Source organism: Strix aluco, chromosome 18 (genome assembly GCF_031877795.1).
Source record: "Strix aluco isolate bStrAlu1 chromosome 18, bStrAlu1.hap1, whole genome shotgun sequence".
Classification (NCBI taxonomy): domain Eukaryota; kingdom Metazoa; phylum Chordata; class Aves; order Strigiformes; family Strigidae; genus Strix; species Strix aluco.
The window spans coordinates 13,487,004-13,501,538 of record NC_133948.1 but is presented as its reverse complement, the minus strand read 5'-3'; the positions used below and the strand labels follow the sequence as shown (position 1 = coordinate 13,501,538).

The 14,535-nt window shown below is 49.9% G+C and overlaps 1 protein-coding gene across 1 annotated transcript in view; it reads left to right on the top strand.

The window, feature by feature from the left end:
- The first annotated feature begins 1,379 nt into the window (after positions 1 to 1,379).
- Positions 1,380 to 14,535, top strand: part of RBM19 (RNA binding motif protein 19) — a 72,348-nt gene continuing 59,192 nt past the window's right edge. The window contains exons 1-16 of the mRNA XM_074844397.1: positions 1,380 to 1,514; positions 2,361 to 2,543; positions 3,050 to 3,181; positions 3,416 to 3,454; positions 4,805 to 5,021; positions 6,087 to 6,355; positions 6,867 to 6,941; positions 7,211 to 7,289; positions 8,041 to 8,112; positions 8,836 to 9,036; positions 9,891 to 10,021; positions 10,396 to 10,517; positions 11,300 to 11,396; positions 11,848 to 11,958; positions 12,459 to 12,659; positions 13,165 to 13,282. Of these exons, the coding sequence (XP_074700498.1) occupies positions 1,479 to 1,514; positions 2,361 to 2,543; positions 3,050 to 3,181; positions 3,416 to 3,454; positions 4,805 to 5,021; positions 6,087 to 6,355; positions 6,867 to 6,941; positions 7,211 to 7,289; positions 8,041 to 8,112; positions 8,836 to 9,036; positions 9,891 to 10,021; positions 10,396 to 10,517; positions 11,300 to 11,396; positions 11,848 to 11,958; positions 12,459 to 12,659; positions 13,165 to 13,282 (2,083 nt within the window). The 5' untranslated portion in view covers positions 1,380 to 1,478. The remainder of the gene's footprint in view (positions 1,515 to 2,360; positions 2,544 to 3,049; positions 3,182 to 3,415; positions 3,455 to 4,804; positions 5,022 to 6,086; positions 6,356 to 6,866; positions 6,942 to 7,210; positions 7,290 to 8,040; positions 8,113 to 8,835; positions 9,037 to 9,890; positions 10,022 to 10,395; positions 10,518 to 11,299; positions 11,397 to 11,847; positions 11,959 to 12,458; positions 12,660 to 13,164; positions 13,283 to 14,535) is intronic.

Here is a 14,535-nt window from a genome sequence, read left to right as displayed (position 1 = left end):
TCCTGGGTACCCCCAGTCAGGGCTGTGGGGTGAGATGGGTTTGTGCTGTGCATTTTCCCTCTGAGCAGGGCACCAGATGGCAATCCCAGCAGCATCCCCCCTTCTCCTGTTTCCTGTGCACTGAGTCTGGCCATCACCTCAGTTCTCTTTCCCTGGAAAATGCAAGTGTTTCCCTTGCTGCTTACCTGGAGGGGAGAGTGTGGGCTCAGGCTGGGCTCTCCGTTAATAAGTCTGCATCCCAGTGCCACAGGGACACAGGGGTGTAGCAGCGGTGCAGTTGGATTGAGGACTGACTCCCCCAAATAGCCTGCTGCCATGTGCTCCCTGCTGCTTTAAGCCTTTGGGAGGGGCACGGCCAGTTGGATCCACTTCAGAGGGGCATCAGGAGATGGTGCTCCTGCCCATGCTGTTTGTGGGGTGGAAGATGTCTGTGCCAGGGTGGCTTGGGCTGGGCAGAGGCAGCCTCCACCACTGGGGTAAATCAGGTGTGGAGCCAAACTGGGGTGAAAAACTAGTGAGGACTGTGCGGAAGCTGAGAGCTGTCCTGAGCATCTTCCTCTGGGAATAAAGATGTAAAGCCAGATTTCAGGGCCAGACCACTGTCCCTTGTGTAAGACAGGCACAGCTGGACTGAAGGGCTGTGAGCAAGAGGGGATGCTTGAAGAATAGTCCTGCTTACCCAAAATGTGCTCACCCCTCCAGCAATGGATGCTCAGGTAGCAGAGGACCCACAGTGTTTAATGACCCTCAAGGGGTTTTTCTTCCATGATTTTTGGCCTCTCTTATCCGTGGGAGTTTCTGTAACACAACATCCTGGCTGTACCTCGGAGAGAAGCCAGTTTTACCCTGTCCCGTTACCCTTCCCTCCTTGCTCCTGCTGCGCGGGTTTTAGGTGGGAGAGCAGGGCGGCGGGGCACGCTGCGGCTCCCCCCGCGTTAAACCCAACTCCTCGACACTCCCCGCGGGATTTCTGCTCCCGTGGCCGCCGCCGTGCCCGGCTCGGGGCTGCTCAGCCCGGGAGCGGGCAGCGGCGGGCGCGGAGCTCCCTCCTCCGGCCCCGCGGAGCAGCGCGGCCGGGCCGGGGGCTGCAGCCGCACGCCGCGGAGAAACCCGTGGGGGGGGGGCAGTGGGGACCCCTCTCGCGGGGAGGGGACAGCATCACCGAGGGGCTTCTGACAGCGGCCGGTAAGGGGCTGGCGGGGCCACGGGGTGACCCCCCGGGGAGGCGCTGCCGGCTCTCCCCGCAGGCGGCCGGGTCCCGCGTCCCCCCCGCTCACACTGATGCTCCCGGTCCTCCGCCCCGTTGCTAAGGCCGTTGCTAGGGCCCCGCCTCTGGCGCCTGCGCGCTGCAAGCCCCTCGCCCACGTGACTGGGCGGGAAGATGGCGGCGCCCTCGGGCCGGCGTGTACGGTGCTGAGCGTGGCGGGGTCTTGTGCTGTGGCTCCCGGTTTCGGTCGCTGTCCGGTTTTGTCGCCGCCATGTCGCGGCTTATCGTGAAGAACCTCCCCAATGGGGTGAGCCCGCCGCGCGGTTGCGGTGTCTGGGGGGTGGAGGCGGCCTTCCGGGCCTAGGGATGGGTCTGAGGGGACACCCCGGGGGGACGCGGGCTCCTGGGCAGGGAGAGGCCTCGGGGCGGTGAGGACCCTCGGGGCGGTGAGGACGGGGGTGAGCGGGGAGATTCCATGGGAGAGAGGGTGCTCTGTTCGGGGTGGGGGGAGGAAGGTGTCTTGTGGGAGAGCGGGCGTTCCGAGGGGGGAAGGGGTCCTTGTGGGTGAGCGGGAAGGCACCTTTGGGGGTATGATGGTGGAGGGCCTTGGGCAGAGAGTGCTGCAGGAGAGGTCAGGGAGATGCCCTGGGTGGGAGGAGGCAGAGTGTGGGGCATGGGCTGGGGCGGCCCCCCAGGGAAGGGGAGCTGGCAGCCCCTCAGGGTGGGGGAGCAGAGCTGCTTGTGGCCGTTGTCCTTCCCTCATTGTCGGGGAGCTGGGTGCAGGTGCACACTGTGTTGCTCTGCTGCCATCCAGGTCCCCTGTGGGGTCCCACCGTGCCTGTGGTTGAACTGGGAGCTTGATTGTGTCAGGTCAGCGCTGCGGGGCCCTGCTCCCCAAGAGCTGGGTGCGCCCTTTAGCTGCAGGGGTCTTGCAGACAGAGACCTGTACATGTACTGGATTTGTGGGGGAGATTAAGGGGTTTGGTGGCTGATGTGTGGGGTTTTTATAGTGTTGCCAAGATACAGTGTGGTTCCTACGGCACTTGGGAAACCCTTTGATAGAAAAAGTTCTGTTTGGACTTGCCTGTGAAGTGTCTCTCTAATTGTATTACATTGCTGATTTACCTTCCTGTCACCCTTCCTCGTTTCCCAGATGAAGGAAGATCGCTTTCGGAAGCTGTTTGCAGCCTTTGGCACACTGACCGACTGTTGCTTGAAGTTCACCAAGGATGGCAAGTTCCGGAAATTTGGCTTCATTGGCTACAAGTCTGAAGATGAAGCTCAAACAGCACTGAACCATTTCAACAGAAGTTTCATAGACACTTCCAGAGTCACAGTGAGTTGAACTTTAAAAATATCTTCTTCTGAGTCTCAAGCAAGTTTGTCATTGGAGGTTTTGGTGGTCTTAGGGGTGAACAGCCAGGGGCCAAGAAAGCCTAAAGATTAATTCTTCTGGAGCAAAACAGCAAAGATGATATAGATGGGCTGTCTCCAGGCACTAGCAGTGATTTCAGTGCTGGTTGGAACAACAGTGTCAGGTTTTGAGCTGTTTCATCTGAAGTCATTCATCTTGCTGTTCCAGACAAGAATGACTCATGATAAACAGGACAACTTATTTGGCTGTGCTTAAATAAGCACAACAAACTGTTCCCCATGTTGAGTGAACATGTAGTAGCTCTGCTTCTAAAATGAACATCTGTGTGGAGTTGTGTGTTCTTCTGCACACATACCTTTCATCCTGTCAGGGATATAAGAAACATTTCTGAATGTGGTCTATCCAGCAGTTACAGAACCAGACTGTTGAATGTATGTTTAATTAAAGATCTGATTGATTCTTTTCAGGTTGAGTTATGCAAGTCTTTTGGTGACCCTTCAAAACCCAAAGCTTGGAGTAAACACTCCCAGAAGGCCCCTGCTTCAGAAAAACAGACTGAGAAACCTGTGGCAAGTGCAGCTCCTATGGACACAAAGAAAGTGAGTCTTGCTTGTTTCCTTGAGGCTCTCATGTATGTCAGTGACTTGGCAGAGAGAAGGGTAGCCTGGTGTGTGGAGAAGGGGACAGAGTAGCTGTGACAACAGATGTTGGAGTCCTGGTTCTGGTATTTTCTGCCTTAGGATCTGTCTTCCCTGTACCATTAGGTTACCTGAGAAATTATTTTGGCTGTGCTTCTAATAAGCTTTTCTAAAAACGTTTTTTTTTTTCTGTAGGGTAAAAAGAAGAAAGATCCAACAGAAAACTTAAAGGAGGTGAGTTGAAGCTGAATTGCAATCCCTGCATTCTTGCTAGCTTCTATTAAGAGCAAGAGCTGAATAGCTCTTTTCTATACTGCTTCCCATGTTGTTAATTCAGGCAAGGTGTATGATTTAACCAACTCCATGGAAGTATGATTGTACTGTAACAAACCATTGGGCCCATGCAAACCTCATGAAGTTCAGCAAGGCCAAGTGCAAGGTCCTGCCCATGGGTTGGGGCAATCCCAAGCACAAATACAGGCTGGGACATGAGTGGGTTGAGAGTAGCCCTGTGGAGAAGGACTTTGGGGTATTGGTGGATGGAAAACTGGCTATGAGCCAGCAATGTGCGCTCGCAGCCCAGAAAGCCAACCGTGTCCTGGGCTGCATTAAGAGAAGCGTGACCAGCAGATCGAGAGAGGGGATTCTCCTTCTCCACTCCGCTCTCGTGAGACCCCCCCTGCAGTGCCGTGTCCAGCTCTGGGGCTCCTAATGTAAGGAGGACATGGACCTGCTTGAGCAGGTCCAGAGGAGGCCACAAAGATGCTCGGGGGGCTAGAGCACCTCCCCTGTGAGGACAGGCTGAGAGATTTGGGGGTGTTCAGCCTGGAGAAGAGCAGGCTCTGGGGAGACCTTATAGCAGCCTTCCAGTGCTTAAAGGGGGCTACAGGAAAGATGGGGAAGGACTCTTTATCAGGGGGTGTAGGGATAGGATGAGGGGTGACGGTTTTAAACTGAAAGAGGGGAGATTTAGATTAGATAGAAGGAAGAAGTTCTTTCCTGTGAGGATGGTGAGACACTGGCACAGGTTGCCCAGAGAAGCTGTGACTGCCCCCTCCCTGGAAGGGTTCAAGGCCAGGTTGCACGGGGCTTTGAGCAACCTGGGCTAGTGGAAGGTGCCCCTGGCCATGACAGGAGGGTTAGAACTAAATGGAACTAGATGATCTTCAAGGTCTCTTCCAGCCCAAACCATTTGATGATTCTGTGATTGTTTTAACAACCCTAACACTTGTCAGCTATTCCTATGTGACCACGCACTGCATCCTCTTTCAACAGTTCTGTTTTTAACCACATGCAAGTTTTGTCACATTTAACTTCTCTGGTTTTTTCCTTTTTTAAATGTTTTTTCTTCTGCAAATTGCTTTCTAAATATCAAATACAAAAAAAGAAAGAGTAGGACTGAGAGGTTTTGAAAAGAGTTTAGTCAATTTAAGTGCTCACCTTGTGAGTGCAAAGTGGACTCCCTTTTAATGGATTTTTTTTTTTACATTGGTGAAAGTGAGATGATATCTTTGAATTCAAACTTGCTACTAGGTCTCCTGTGTCTGTCTTCACAGCTTGTCTGCTCGGTTTCTTTTTCAACAGCTGGAAGAAGATAAAACATTCCAGGAGTTCTTGATGGTTCACCAGAAGCGGTCTCAGGTGGCCACCTGGGCTAATGACACTTTGGCAGAGGAGCAGAAGAAGGGAAAATCAAAGACAGCGGCTGATTATCTCAACTTTGATTCAGACGAGTCTGGGGAGCTGAGTGAGGAGGAGGAGGAGAGAAATGAACCCTCTGGAGATGAGGAGGAAACTAAAGGTACCATTATCCTTTGCTTGTCTTTGTTTCAGTGAACGTGAGAGCAGCTCTGCTGATGGACTCCTGCCTCCAAACAGAGTCAGTGTGATTGGGAAGGTGGTTTCTCATGCATGAGGCTCATTCTGTGTGCTGTGGGTGTATAGTTGTTTTCCCAGGGCTGGGGAAATCTGGGAAATGCAGTTTCTGACATGAAGGAGATGGCATTTGTACTTTCCCCTGGGTCCTTAAGTCAATGTCTAGGGAAGAGTAACAGGGGAAACATTTGCATCTTTCCCTTAAACTCTCTCCTAGCCTGCAGCTGCTTTTGTCTCCAGGATTTCCAAGCTGGATGTAGTTTCTGTTTAGTTTCAGCTGATGTCTGTGAACTTGTCTGGTCTGCCTTTGATGCATACTTGTGGAAACATTGGTGTGTCCTTGGGCCCTGTCAGAGTTGATGGGAAGGGGCAGAGTTCAGTGTCTTGGCTCCTGAAAGGAAAACTGTATCTAGTGGAGTAGTGGGTTAACTTAGACTGAGAAATCTGGCTTCAATCTGTACGTCTTCTTAGAATCCAGTGTCCCTGCACCAGTGATTAATGTGGTTTTGGAGCCTTTCTCCTCCCTTCATGGTGTTTCCTTATACTGTTTTGTTGGAGTGAATGGCATTTTTCCTGCTGCCCCCCATCTCTCTTTGGGTAACTAAAATGTAGGTGTGGAGGGGTGTTTTGGAGAAACAGCTTCATCTGTCCTTTAGCCTGCAAAACTAAACTGGACGATTGTGAAAACCTTTCCTGGGGTCTGCTTGTTTAGTTAAAATTGTGACAAAATACTTTGCCATGGAGTTCCTCAAGCTCCTTTCTTATTTGTTTTATATGTAAACTGTTGCTTTGAAGAACAGTGGTCCAGACTGTCAGTCTGGAAGTGCTGAGATAAGATTGCTCTGGTATTCTCAAGCCTTTCCTTCCCATGGAAGGGGTAGAGGAGAGGAAGGTGATTCTCATGATTGTGTCAGTTGTCAGTTTTTACCTGGCTGGGAAGAGAGCAGCAGCATCTGTATGCAAAACTTCTCTGATCTCTCCTCTCTGACAGCAAAGAAAGGAGGGAAGAAGGCAGCTACCAGCAAAGACCTCTCAGATATGGATTACCTGAAATCTAAAGTGGTGAAGGATTCTTCCTCCTCATCCAGTTCAGAGGAGGAAACAGATAGTGAGGAGGTGGAAGAGGAAAGTGAGAATGAGGAAGATTCAGGCATTGCAGAAACCATCAGCACCCGCACAGATAAAGGGGGGAAGCCAAAAGCCCAACAAACACAGCAAGAAACACCAGCAGAGAAGAAGAAAAAAGGATCCACGCTAGAGGTATAGCTGCATTAGACTTTTGTCTTACCTAAAGCAGGAGCTTCATGGGATAGTATGTGTCTGTCAGTCACTCCAGGGATGAGCTGAAAGCTTGATATCTGCAGGACCCCCTGGGTACCAGCTTTCTTGGCTCACTCGGCAGGAGCCATTAAAAAAGTTTGCTGGATCTCCTCAGTGCTGATTGAATTCCTGAAGATGGGGCTTCCAAACAAGTGCTGCTAGTGCCCTTTTCAGAGGCTTTTCTGTTTTTCCTGTGTCTGTCTCTGTCTGCAGGAAAACACTGTTCTGCAGAACTCAGTTTTTAGCAACTGGGTTTGAGTATCCCAGCCAAACCTTTCACCCTCATGTGGCACGTCCTGCCCAGGCTGATGCAGTTGCAAGAATCACTTGATATTCTCTCCCACTCTTCAGCCTCCTGGCTTGTTGGACAAGACCTGCTTGTTGTGCTGTGACTTTCACTCTTTTTCACTCAGCTTCTTTTCTTTTTTTTTCCCCTCATCCTTCTGTCCAGAACCAAGGCAGCTCAGCAGAAGCCAGCACACCATACACAGTGGAACTTCGTGGTGTCCCCTTGAATGTCACTGAGGTAAGCTTTGTTATGGAGCCTGGGAATGGAGACTCAAGGGTGTTTTCAGTGTGAAACTTGGTGTGATCTTTGCAGAGGCTTCTATCTTCACTTACAGAGATGTTTTGAGGGTTGTATGGGCAGTCAGGGAAACTTTTGAACTGGCTTTGTGCACAGATGTTGTATGTTGCATGTGGTGTTTTTTATAGTGTATATAAAAAACCTAAGTCTGAAACCTGCTGCTTCCTGTATCTGAGAACTTATTAAAAAAATTATAATTCTTCCTGCAGCAAAAGATTCGTGAATTCTTCTTGCCTCTGAAGCCAGTGGCAATCCGGATAAGAAGAAATGCCCAGGGGAAAAGTACAGGTAATGTCTATATGTGGAAGGGGGGGTTGGATCTGTGAGTTAGAGGAGCTCTCAATCACACCTCTGCTCTTTTCACCTGCAATCCCAAATTGCTGGCTTGTGTCCCGATTCTTACAGACCTTTCTATGACTTTGCAGCTCACCTGCCCTAGTTGCTGTCCATAGGATGCCGTGGGCAGAGTAATGTTGGCTGGGCTCCTTTAGGAGTAGCAGCAGGAGCTTTTTCTTTGATCTGCCTCCAGAACTTTCCTAAACATCCCAAACCATGCCAAGGCAAGGCCTCTTCCTCTGGGATAGCTGCAGCGGCACCCAGGGACTTTGCTGACCTGTGTGTATCAGTCGCAGAGCAGTCGTTAGCTAAGGTGGGTCTTCTGACAGGCTGTGGCTACTGGAGGTCCCCATCAAAGAGTGTGGAGCAGGTCCTCAGAGCTGGCAGGGAACTTTGCTATATGCTGGTTTTCTTTCGTAGCCTAACAGCAGATGCACCTTTTATTTGCTTTTGGAGACACCTGTGAAAGCCTACTTCAGCTGTTAAGTCGGGCTTCTTTGGTTTGTATGTAGAGAATAAGCTTTTAAAAAGCAGCCTTCCAGTGTGACATGGCCATTTTCAGGCTGGATTGAAACTTTAATGGGAGCTGAATGCTTTATCTATAGGAATCTATATTAAAGAAAGCCCAATTCACCCTTAATTAGCCAATTAGTGGTTGCGTGTTCCCCACATGATGCTCAGTTGAACCTTTCCTTCCTCCAAGGTTATATCTTTGTTGACTTGAAGAGCGAAGCAGAAGTGCAAAGGGCCTTGAAGCGAAAAAAAGAATACATAGGTAAGGGCTGTTTGTTCCTTCTTGTTCTGGCTGATGTTGATGGCAGGGTGCTCAGCTGCTGAAGTGTCCACTGCGGAACTATCTCCCGTTGTTTTAGTTTTTCCCAGGCAGATGGTGGGGGTGGTTTCCTCCGCTCAGCTGACGCGGGATAAGCCAGGTGCCGTGTCAGGAACAGCATAGAATTGGCAAGTGATGAAGCTGTGCATGTTGCTCTTTGGCCCTCGTTTATTGTCGTGTGCTTGAAGTGTATCTTTGTTTGTCGTGCTTTTGGTATAAAATTGATATTGTTTAAATCTGATTGGGATAGTGCAGGGGATGTGTACAAATGATTCTGTAAGCCTGTGTTTGAAACCTGTTCTCAGCCTGGCCCTTAGTGGAACTACTAAAACTATATCTGCAGAATTTCTATGCAGAATGGGAATTACCTACTTGGAAGCCTGTGGACTAGGTTGGCACAGGCAGAAAGGCTGGAGCTCACTGAAAGGGAGAGAGACTGTGAAGGTGTCTAGCAAATGTTATCCTGGTTTCTATGAAGACTGATCTTTTGCAGCCCCCATCACCCTTTTTGGTTTTTTTAATAAATTGGGCAGAATTCTGCTCAAAGCTTGTGGAATTGTAATTGCTTATGTTTCTGCTGTAAGCCCAGGCTCTTTGCACATTGATATTGATTGCCCATGGCCTTGGGAAGCACCTAATATGTCTCTGTGTGTGTTTGTGGACTAGGTGGACGATGCATTGAGGTATTCCGATGCACGAATACCCCCAAAGAAACTGTTACAGCAAAACCTGATAACCAGACATGGCAAAGAAGGAAGAGGGACGATGAGGAAGAAGAGGACTTGTCTGAATCTGGGAGACTCTTTGTCAGGAATCTTCCTTTTACTAGCACTGAGGAGGACTTGGAGAAGATCTTTTCCAAGTATGGTAAGTATTTGCTCTTGGACTGGGACTTGCGGGGCTACATCTTTCCTTTGTGCACACAGAGGTTTTCTTGCTGGGTGTGGATGGACAAAGCTCTGTGTCCCATACCTCTTGAATATGGACCAACTCCTGTCATCTTTATTGCCTGGTGTGGTAGTGTGTGGTTGCCGGGCTTTGGAACTGGTGCTGGCTCCGTGCTGCTTTGCTCGCAGCACGTACCGCTGTGTGCGTCTGCCCTCAGCCCTCTCGCATCTCTGATGCAACGGTAAAAGCTCTTGCCAGTCAGTCTAGCCTCTGAGTCCTAGTGGGATGGGGAGGAGGAGAATATAACCAAAAGAACCTGCTGCATGAAATACTGGTCACCCAGGAGATTTCTATTTACTCTAGGTAAAAGGTGAATCTCTGAGATATGCCCCAAATTCACATTCATGTTTGGCATATCAGCTGGAAGCTTGAAGCTTTCCTTTTCTGGCTCAAAGTTAAACAAATTTAACGTTTTCTTGGCATTAGAGTGTCCTTAGTGGGGAGAGAGGGTTAGGCTGTGGAAGTCTTTGTTCCTGACTGAAGGTAAATGCAGCTGCTCAGAGCTTGCCTGGTTTGTGTCGCGTGTCAAAGCCCTGTGAGCTGCCACACGGTGCACAACTGGACTTGGGGTGCTTTTGCTGGGCCCGCCTTGTCAGTCCACAGCCAGCAGCTCCTCACCCAGGCTGGTGGCTCGCTGTACACCCTCTGCGATACCCAGAGCTGCTCTGCCCTCCCTGGCTCCCCTCCTCCCGGCTTTGGCCAGGAGGTGCCAGTTCAGAGTGTGTGATGGCTGTGCAAGGACATCTGTCATGGTCAAGCCTTGCCTTTTGCAGGACCCCTCTCGGACATCCATTTCCCTATAGACAGACTGACCAAGAAACCCAAAGGATTTGCTTTTGTCACCTATATGATTCCTGAGCACGCGGTGAAGGCCTACGCAGAAATGGATGGGCAAGTGTTCCAGGTACAGTGACTGATGGTTTTCTTGTGCTGTTGGACTGCAGCTGGTGGGAATGTTTGTTAGTAACATGGCCAAGTGTTTGCTTCTGTGATTTGCTGAAAAGGTTGAGTCCCTCCACCCTTCCTGCATGGCAACACAGTTGCTTTTGGTAGAGTAGCCTGGTTTGAACAGCCTTGCAGGTACCAAAATCTGAGCTAGAGGTGGAGAAGGAGATCTGAGTCTCAGTCTCTCACATTGTGTGGCAACACTGACTTGCAGTAATGTCTCCTAGGCTGCTTGACTAGGAAAGGTGCCAGAAAATTTTCTCCACTCTGCTTAGTTCATGAACTTTTCTGGGTTATTGCAGAGCTGCTGGACCACTTCTTCCTTTCTTCTAGGGTAGAATGATGCATCTTTTACCATCCACAATCAAAAAGGAAAAAATTGAAGATGTAGATGCAGAAGAATCTTCCTCCTACAAAAAGCAGAAAGAGGCCAAGGACAAAGCCAGCAGTGCCAGGTACAGAGGTGTCTTGTAGTGGGGCAAGACACCACAGCCTGCCAAATTCCCAAGTGGCAGGAATGCATGTGGGGTCTTTGCAGGGACTGTATAGATTACCACAGTCAATAAAGCATTTGCTGTGCAGCTCCGTTTCCTTTATCTCTTACCTACTTGATTTTTCTGTCCAAGTAGCTCTAGCAGTTCAGTGAGCAGCAGAAATTGAGAGAAACAAGGTTTTTAATGGCTTTGTGTATGAGTTTATTTCGCTGGTGTCTAACAAAAGTTGGTCTGATGCTGTAATTCTTTAGGGTAGTAGTTTCAGATGAGTTGGGTCTTTCTCCTCTACTTGTCCACATGTATTTCTAAAACTTGTAGGAACTTTATCTTTCCATGTGACAAGTTAATTTGCAAGAAGTGGCTGATACTTTCTAACTTGAAGGGAAAGGAATGCAACCTTGCTTGCATGGGCTTTGTGCTTTTAGGAAACCAACTGAAAAACATGTGTTCCTCTGAGCCAACGTCTGAACTTTGAGCTGTAACCACAGAACTGTGACCAGTGACCTCTAGGGAAGTAGAGCTAAGCTGCCTGCACTGCTGTCTTTCTGTTCACTCTCCAGTCATGTTTCCCTCATCCTGTCCCTTCTCTAGGGATGTTTCACCCTTCTTTCCTTCTAACTCTTCACCCTGGCTGCTAATGATGGCATTCAAAGCTGGTTTTTTTTCAGAACCATTGAATAGTGAGACACCAGTGGGTGAAGGGACCGCATGCCTCTGAACTTGGCTCTTCTTTCTCTTTCCAGCTCTCACAACTGGAACACGTTGTTTGTGGGGACAAACGCTGTGGCTGATGCCATTGCTCAGAAGTACAACGCTTCCAAAAGCCGAGTGCTGGATCATGTGAGTTAGGTTATTGATCAGCTGAGGTGGGAGATCACTTTCCTATCTGTTGTCTCATGCCCAGGGTCTTCCTGGTCCTTTTGTGCAGCAAAAGCCTCTGTGCATCAACAAGCACCATGCAGGCTGAGAGATCTGTGGGATCTGAGCCTAACAATCCCTTTGTCATTGGACGACAAAGTGAAACTTCCAGCCCTCCTTCTCACTCTGCTTTTCTGTGGCTGAATTTTGCATTTCTGCATAACTAGAAGTTGATGGGAATTTACACCCTAAAGCTCAGATCCTTCCTGGAAACTTCATTTTGCCTTGGGCAGCATTCTGACTCCCAACAGCAAAGCTCCCAGCAGCTTCACAGGAGCTGGAACATTTTACCTTCAAGTGCTCTGCCAGATTCCCTTTGCATCTGCTTCTTAGAGCAGCAGGAACAACCAGTGACTGACACTCTTGCCTGCAGGAGAGTAAAGACAGCGTGGCAGTGAGGGTCGCTCTGGGAGAAACTGAGCTGGTCCAGGAAATTCGCCGGTTCCTCATCGAAAATGGAGTCAGCCTGGATTCCTTCAGTCAGGTGAGATGCCCAGCTGGAGGCAGCAGTGTGGGCCTACCTCTTCTATATGATGGCTTAGTCCTAGTGCCCTCAGATCTCTTTGACATTAATAATTAAATCCTTAGCATCTTGCAGGATTGAACCCTTACATGGATTAGGAAATGTTCTCTCTGTTTGAAAATGCAGCTGTTCTCGGGATGGTTGATCACAGTATGATGGCTTATAGTGTGACGGTCAGCTTGGTGGAGGCAGAGGAGGAGTCCTGTGTCCCCACCAGGGTGGGTCTGGAGCTGAAACCTCCATACGTGAGCATTTTTGGAAGAGGGAGGTTGTACTGGGGTGTGGATATTACAGGAAATGTTTTCTAAAGGACTGTTGGCCCTCTTGGATCCTGGAAAGTGGTGATGTGGAGTGAGAGCATAGTGTGTTGGATCTGACATCTTCAGTTAGTAAGATACTGGGTTTTGCTTTTTTTTTTTTTAAGTCCCATCTCCCCTTTCTTCCCCCACTGAATGTGGCAGGCTGCTGGTGAGCGGAGTAAAACAGTGATACTGGTGAAGAACCTCCCGGCCAGCACGAGTGTAGCGGAGCTGGAGGATGTCTTCGGCAAACACGGCAGCCTGGGCCGGGTGCTGCTGCCAGAAGGAGGCATCACGGCCATTGTGGAGTTCCTGGAGCCAACTGAGGCCAAGCAAGCATTCACCAAGCTGGCCTACTCCAAGGTGAGCGTGGCGAGGGGTAGGCAGCTGCCTGGAGAGTGTGGATCTTGGCTAGTTGTGAAGCTGCAGAAAGGAGTACTTGCTACAAATATGAGGGGCGGAGGACTTGAGGGAAGTGAGTTATCCCAGAGCCACTGCTGTTACTCTCTGTCCCTTGGATTTAGGGAGATGCCTGGTGCATCCTTGTGTGGCAGTGGCTGAGTAGGGCTCTCAACCTGCAGAATGAGACTGGAGGAGGGGACTGTGACACATCTAGAAAAGCCTCGGTGGCCTGGAGAGGGTTTCTTTTACCTTTTTCAATACAGGAGAATGGCACATGGTAGACTGTGGTCTTGTGTGAGGCTGGACTCTCCTTTAGTGAAAGAATGTTTAGCCAGCTGAAAAAGTTGCTCAGCTTTTCCACTGCTGTTTTCCATTACAGAGTGAGAGGAAAATAAATCTGAGAGCAGAACTTTTTCTTCAGGCCTTGCCCTCCACTCTTTGTTTGTCTCCTGTGTTCTCTTTACAGTTTCATTCTGTGCCGTTGTATCTAGAATGGGCTCCAATGGGTGTCTTCTTCGGCCCAGCCCCTCAGAAAAAAAGCCCTGAGGCTCCAGAAAAGGAGGGCAAAGCAAGGCTTGTACCTGGTAAGAACTTTGACTTTGGGATAGAGGTATCTCTGGTTGTTTCGCCACTCCTTTCTGTGTAAAGGAGCAGTGCTGATATTTCTGACCCTTTGGGAATGGAACCAGCCTCATGAAGTTGTCTGCATGGCCCTTAGTGTCACCCTCTCTGTGCTGTTTTAGTTGATCATGTCGCAAGTGCTGTGCTCCTCCCTGCCCTTCACTGCCCACACCTCATCCAGGAGGCGAGAAGTGCTGCTCGTAGTGCTCAGGTCCAGTTTGGACTGGGCTAACATGAGCTCTGGGAAGAGATTTTTGGTCCAGTCTGGTTTTGGCAGCAGCTGTCAGGAGAGCAGGAGCTGTTCTCTTTCAGCTGGACCTGATCCTTTCAGCGTCTGTGCACGGACACAGTCCCTGGCCCTGGGCAGCCAAGCAAGCTGCAACAACGGGAGCTCTGGGCAGCAGTGGCTGGAGAGGCTGACTTGCCACTGACAGGCTGTGTGTCCCTGTACATATTTCTCTGCTCTTGTGCCAAGTCCCACTTTATGCTTTGGGTGATTTTCCCACTGCAAGGACGTGATCTCCCTTCCCTGAGTATACCCTCTTTCTCCCCATCCCAGGGGCTATAAAAATAAAATCTTGCTTGTATATTTAAAACATCTCAAGACCCTTTTAAAAAAGAAAAAGAGGCTGGAGGAGCATGGCTTTATGTAGGTTTGTTTTGCTAGAAGCTATTTCAGGACTCTCAGGTTTTGGGAGGAGGAAGAAAAACTGATGAAAGCCTCTTCCTGGGCTGCCATTCTGCGCCTGGGTCACAGGGGAAGGCTGGAGCCAGGGGGAGGTGGGGGACCACTTTATCTCCCTGTAACTGAGACCCTTACCTGGAGATAAAGTGCTTTAAGTGCAGGAGCTCCTAGAAGGCTGCTAGGGGCTGATAATGGTCCTTGCTGCCAGCCTCTGGATCTGGGAGAGGGAAGGGAGGGGATGCCTGGTGAATGCCTCGCTCACAAAAGGCACATGTGGCTGTGTTGTGTTTGCCATCCACAGATGGAGGCATCTCTTCATCCTGCACCTGTCTCGCTGAATCTTTTCCCTCCTCTTTCCCCAAAAAAACTTCCTTCAAAGGCGATGGGTTTTTTCAGTGCCTTGTTGGCAAATACCCTGCTGGCTGGAGTGAGGAGGGTCAGACCACCCGACCAAAAAGGCTTGGACTCCGTGGTGCTGGGGACAGGGAGGGCAGCCAGGTGGAGCTGTGTGGGGAAAGACAGCTCTTGGGG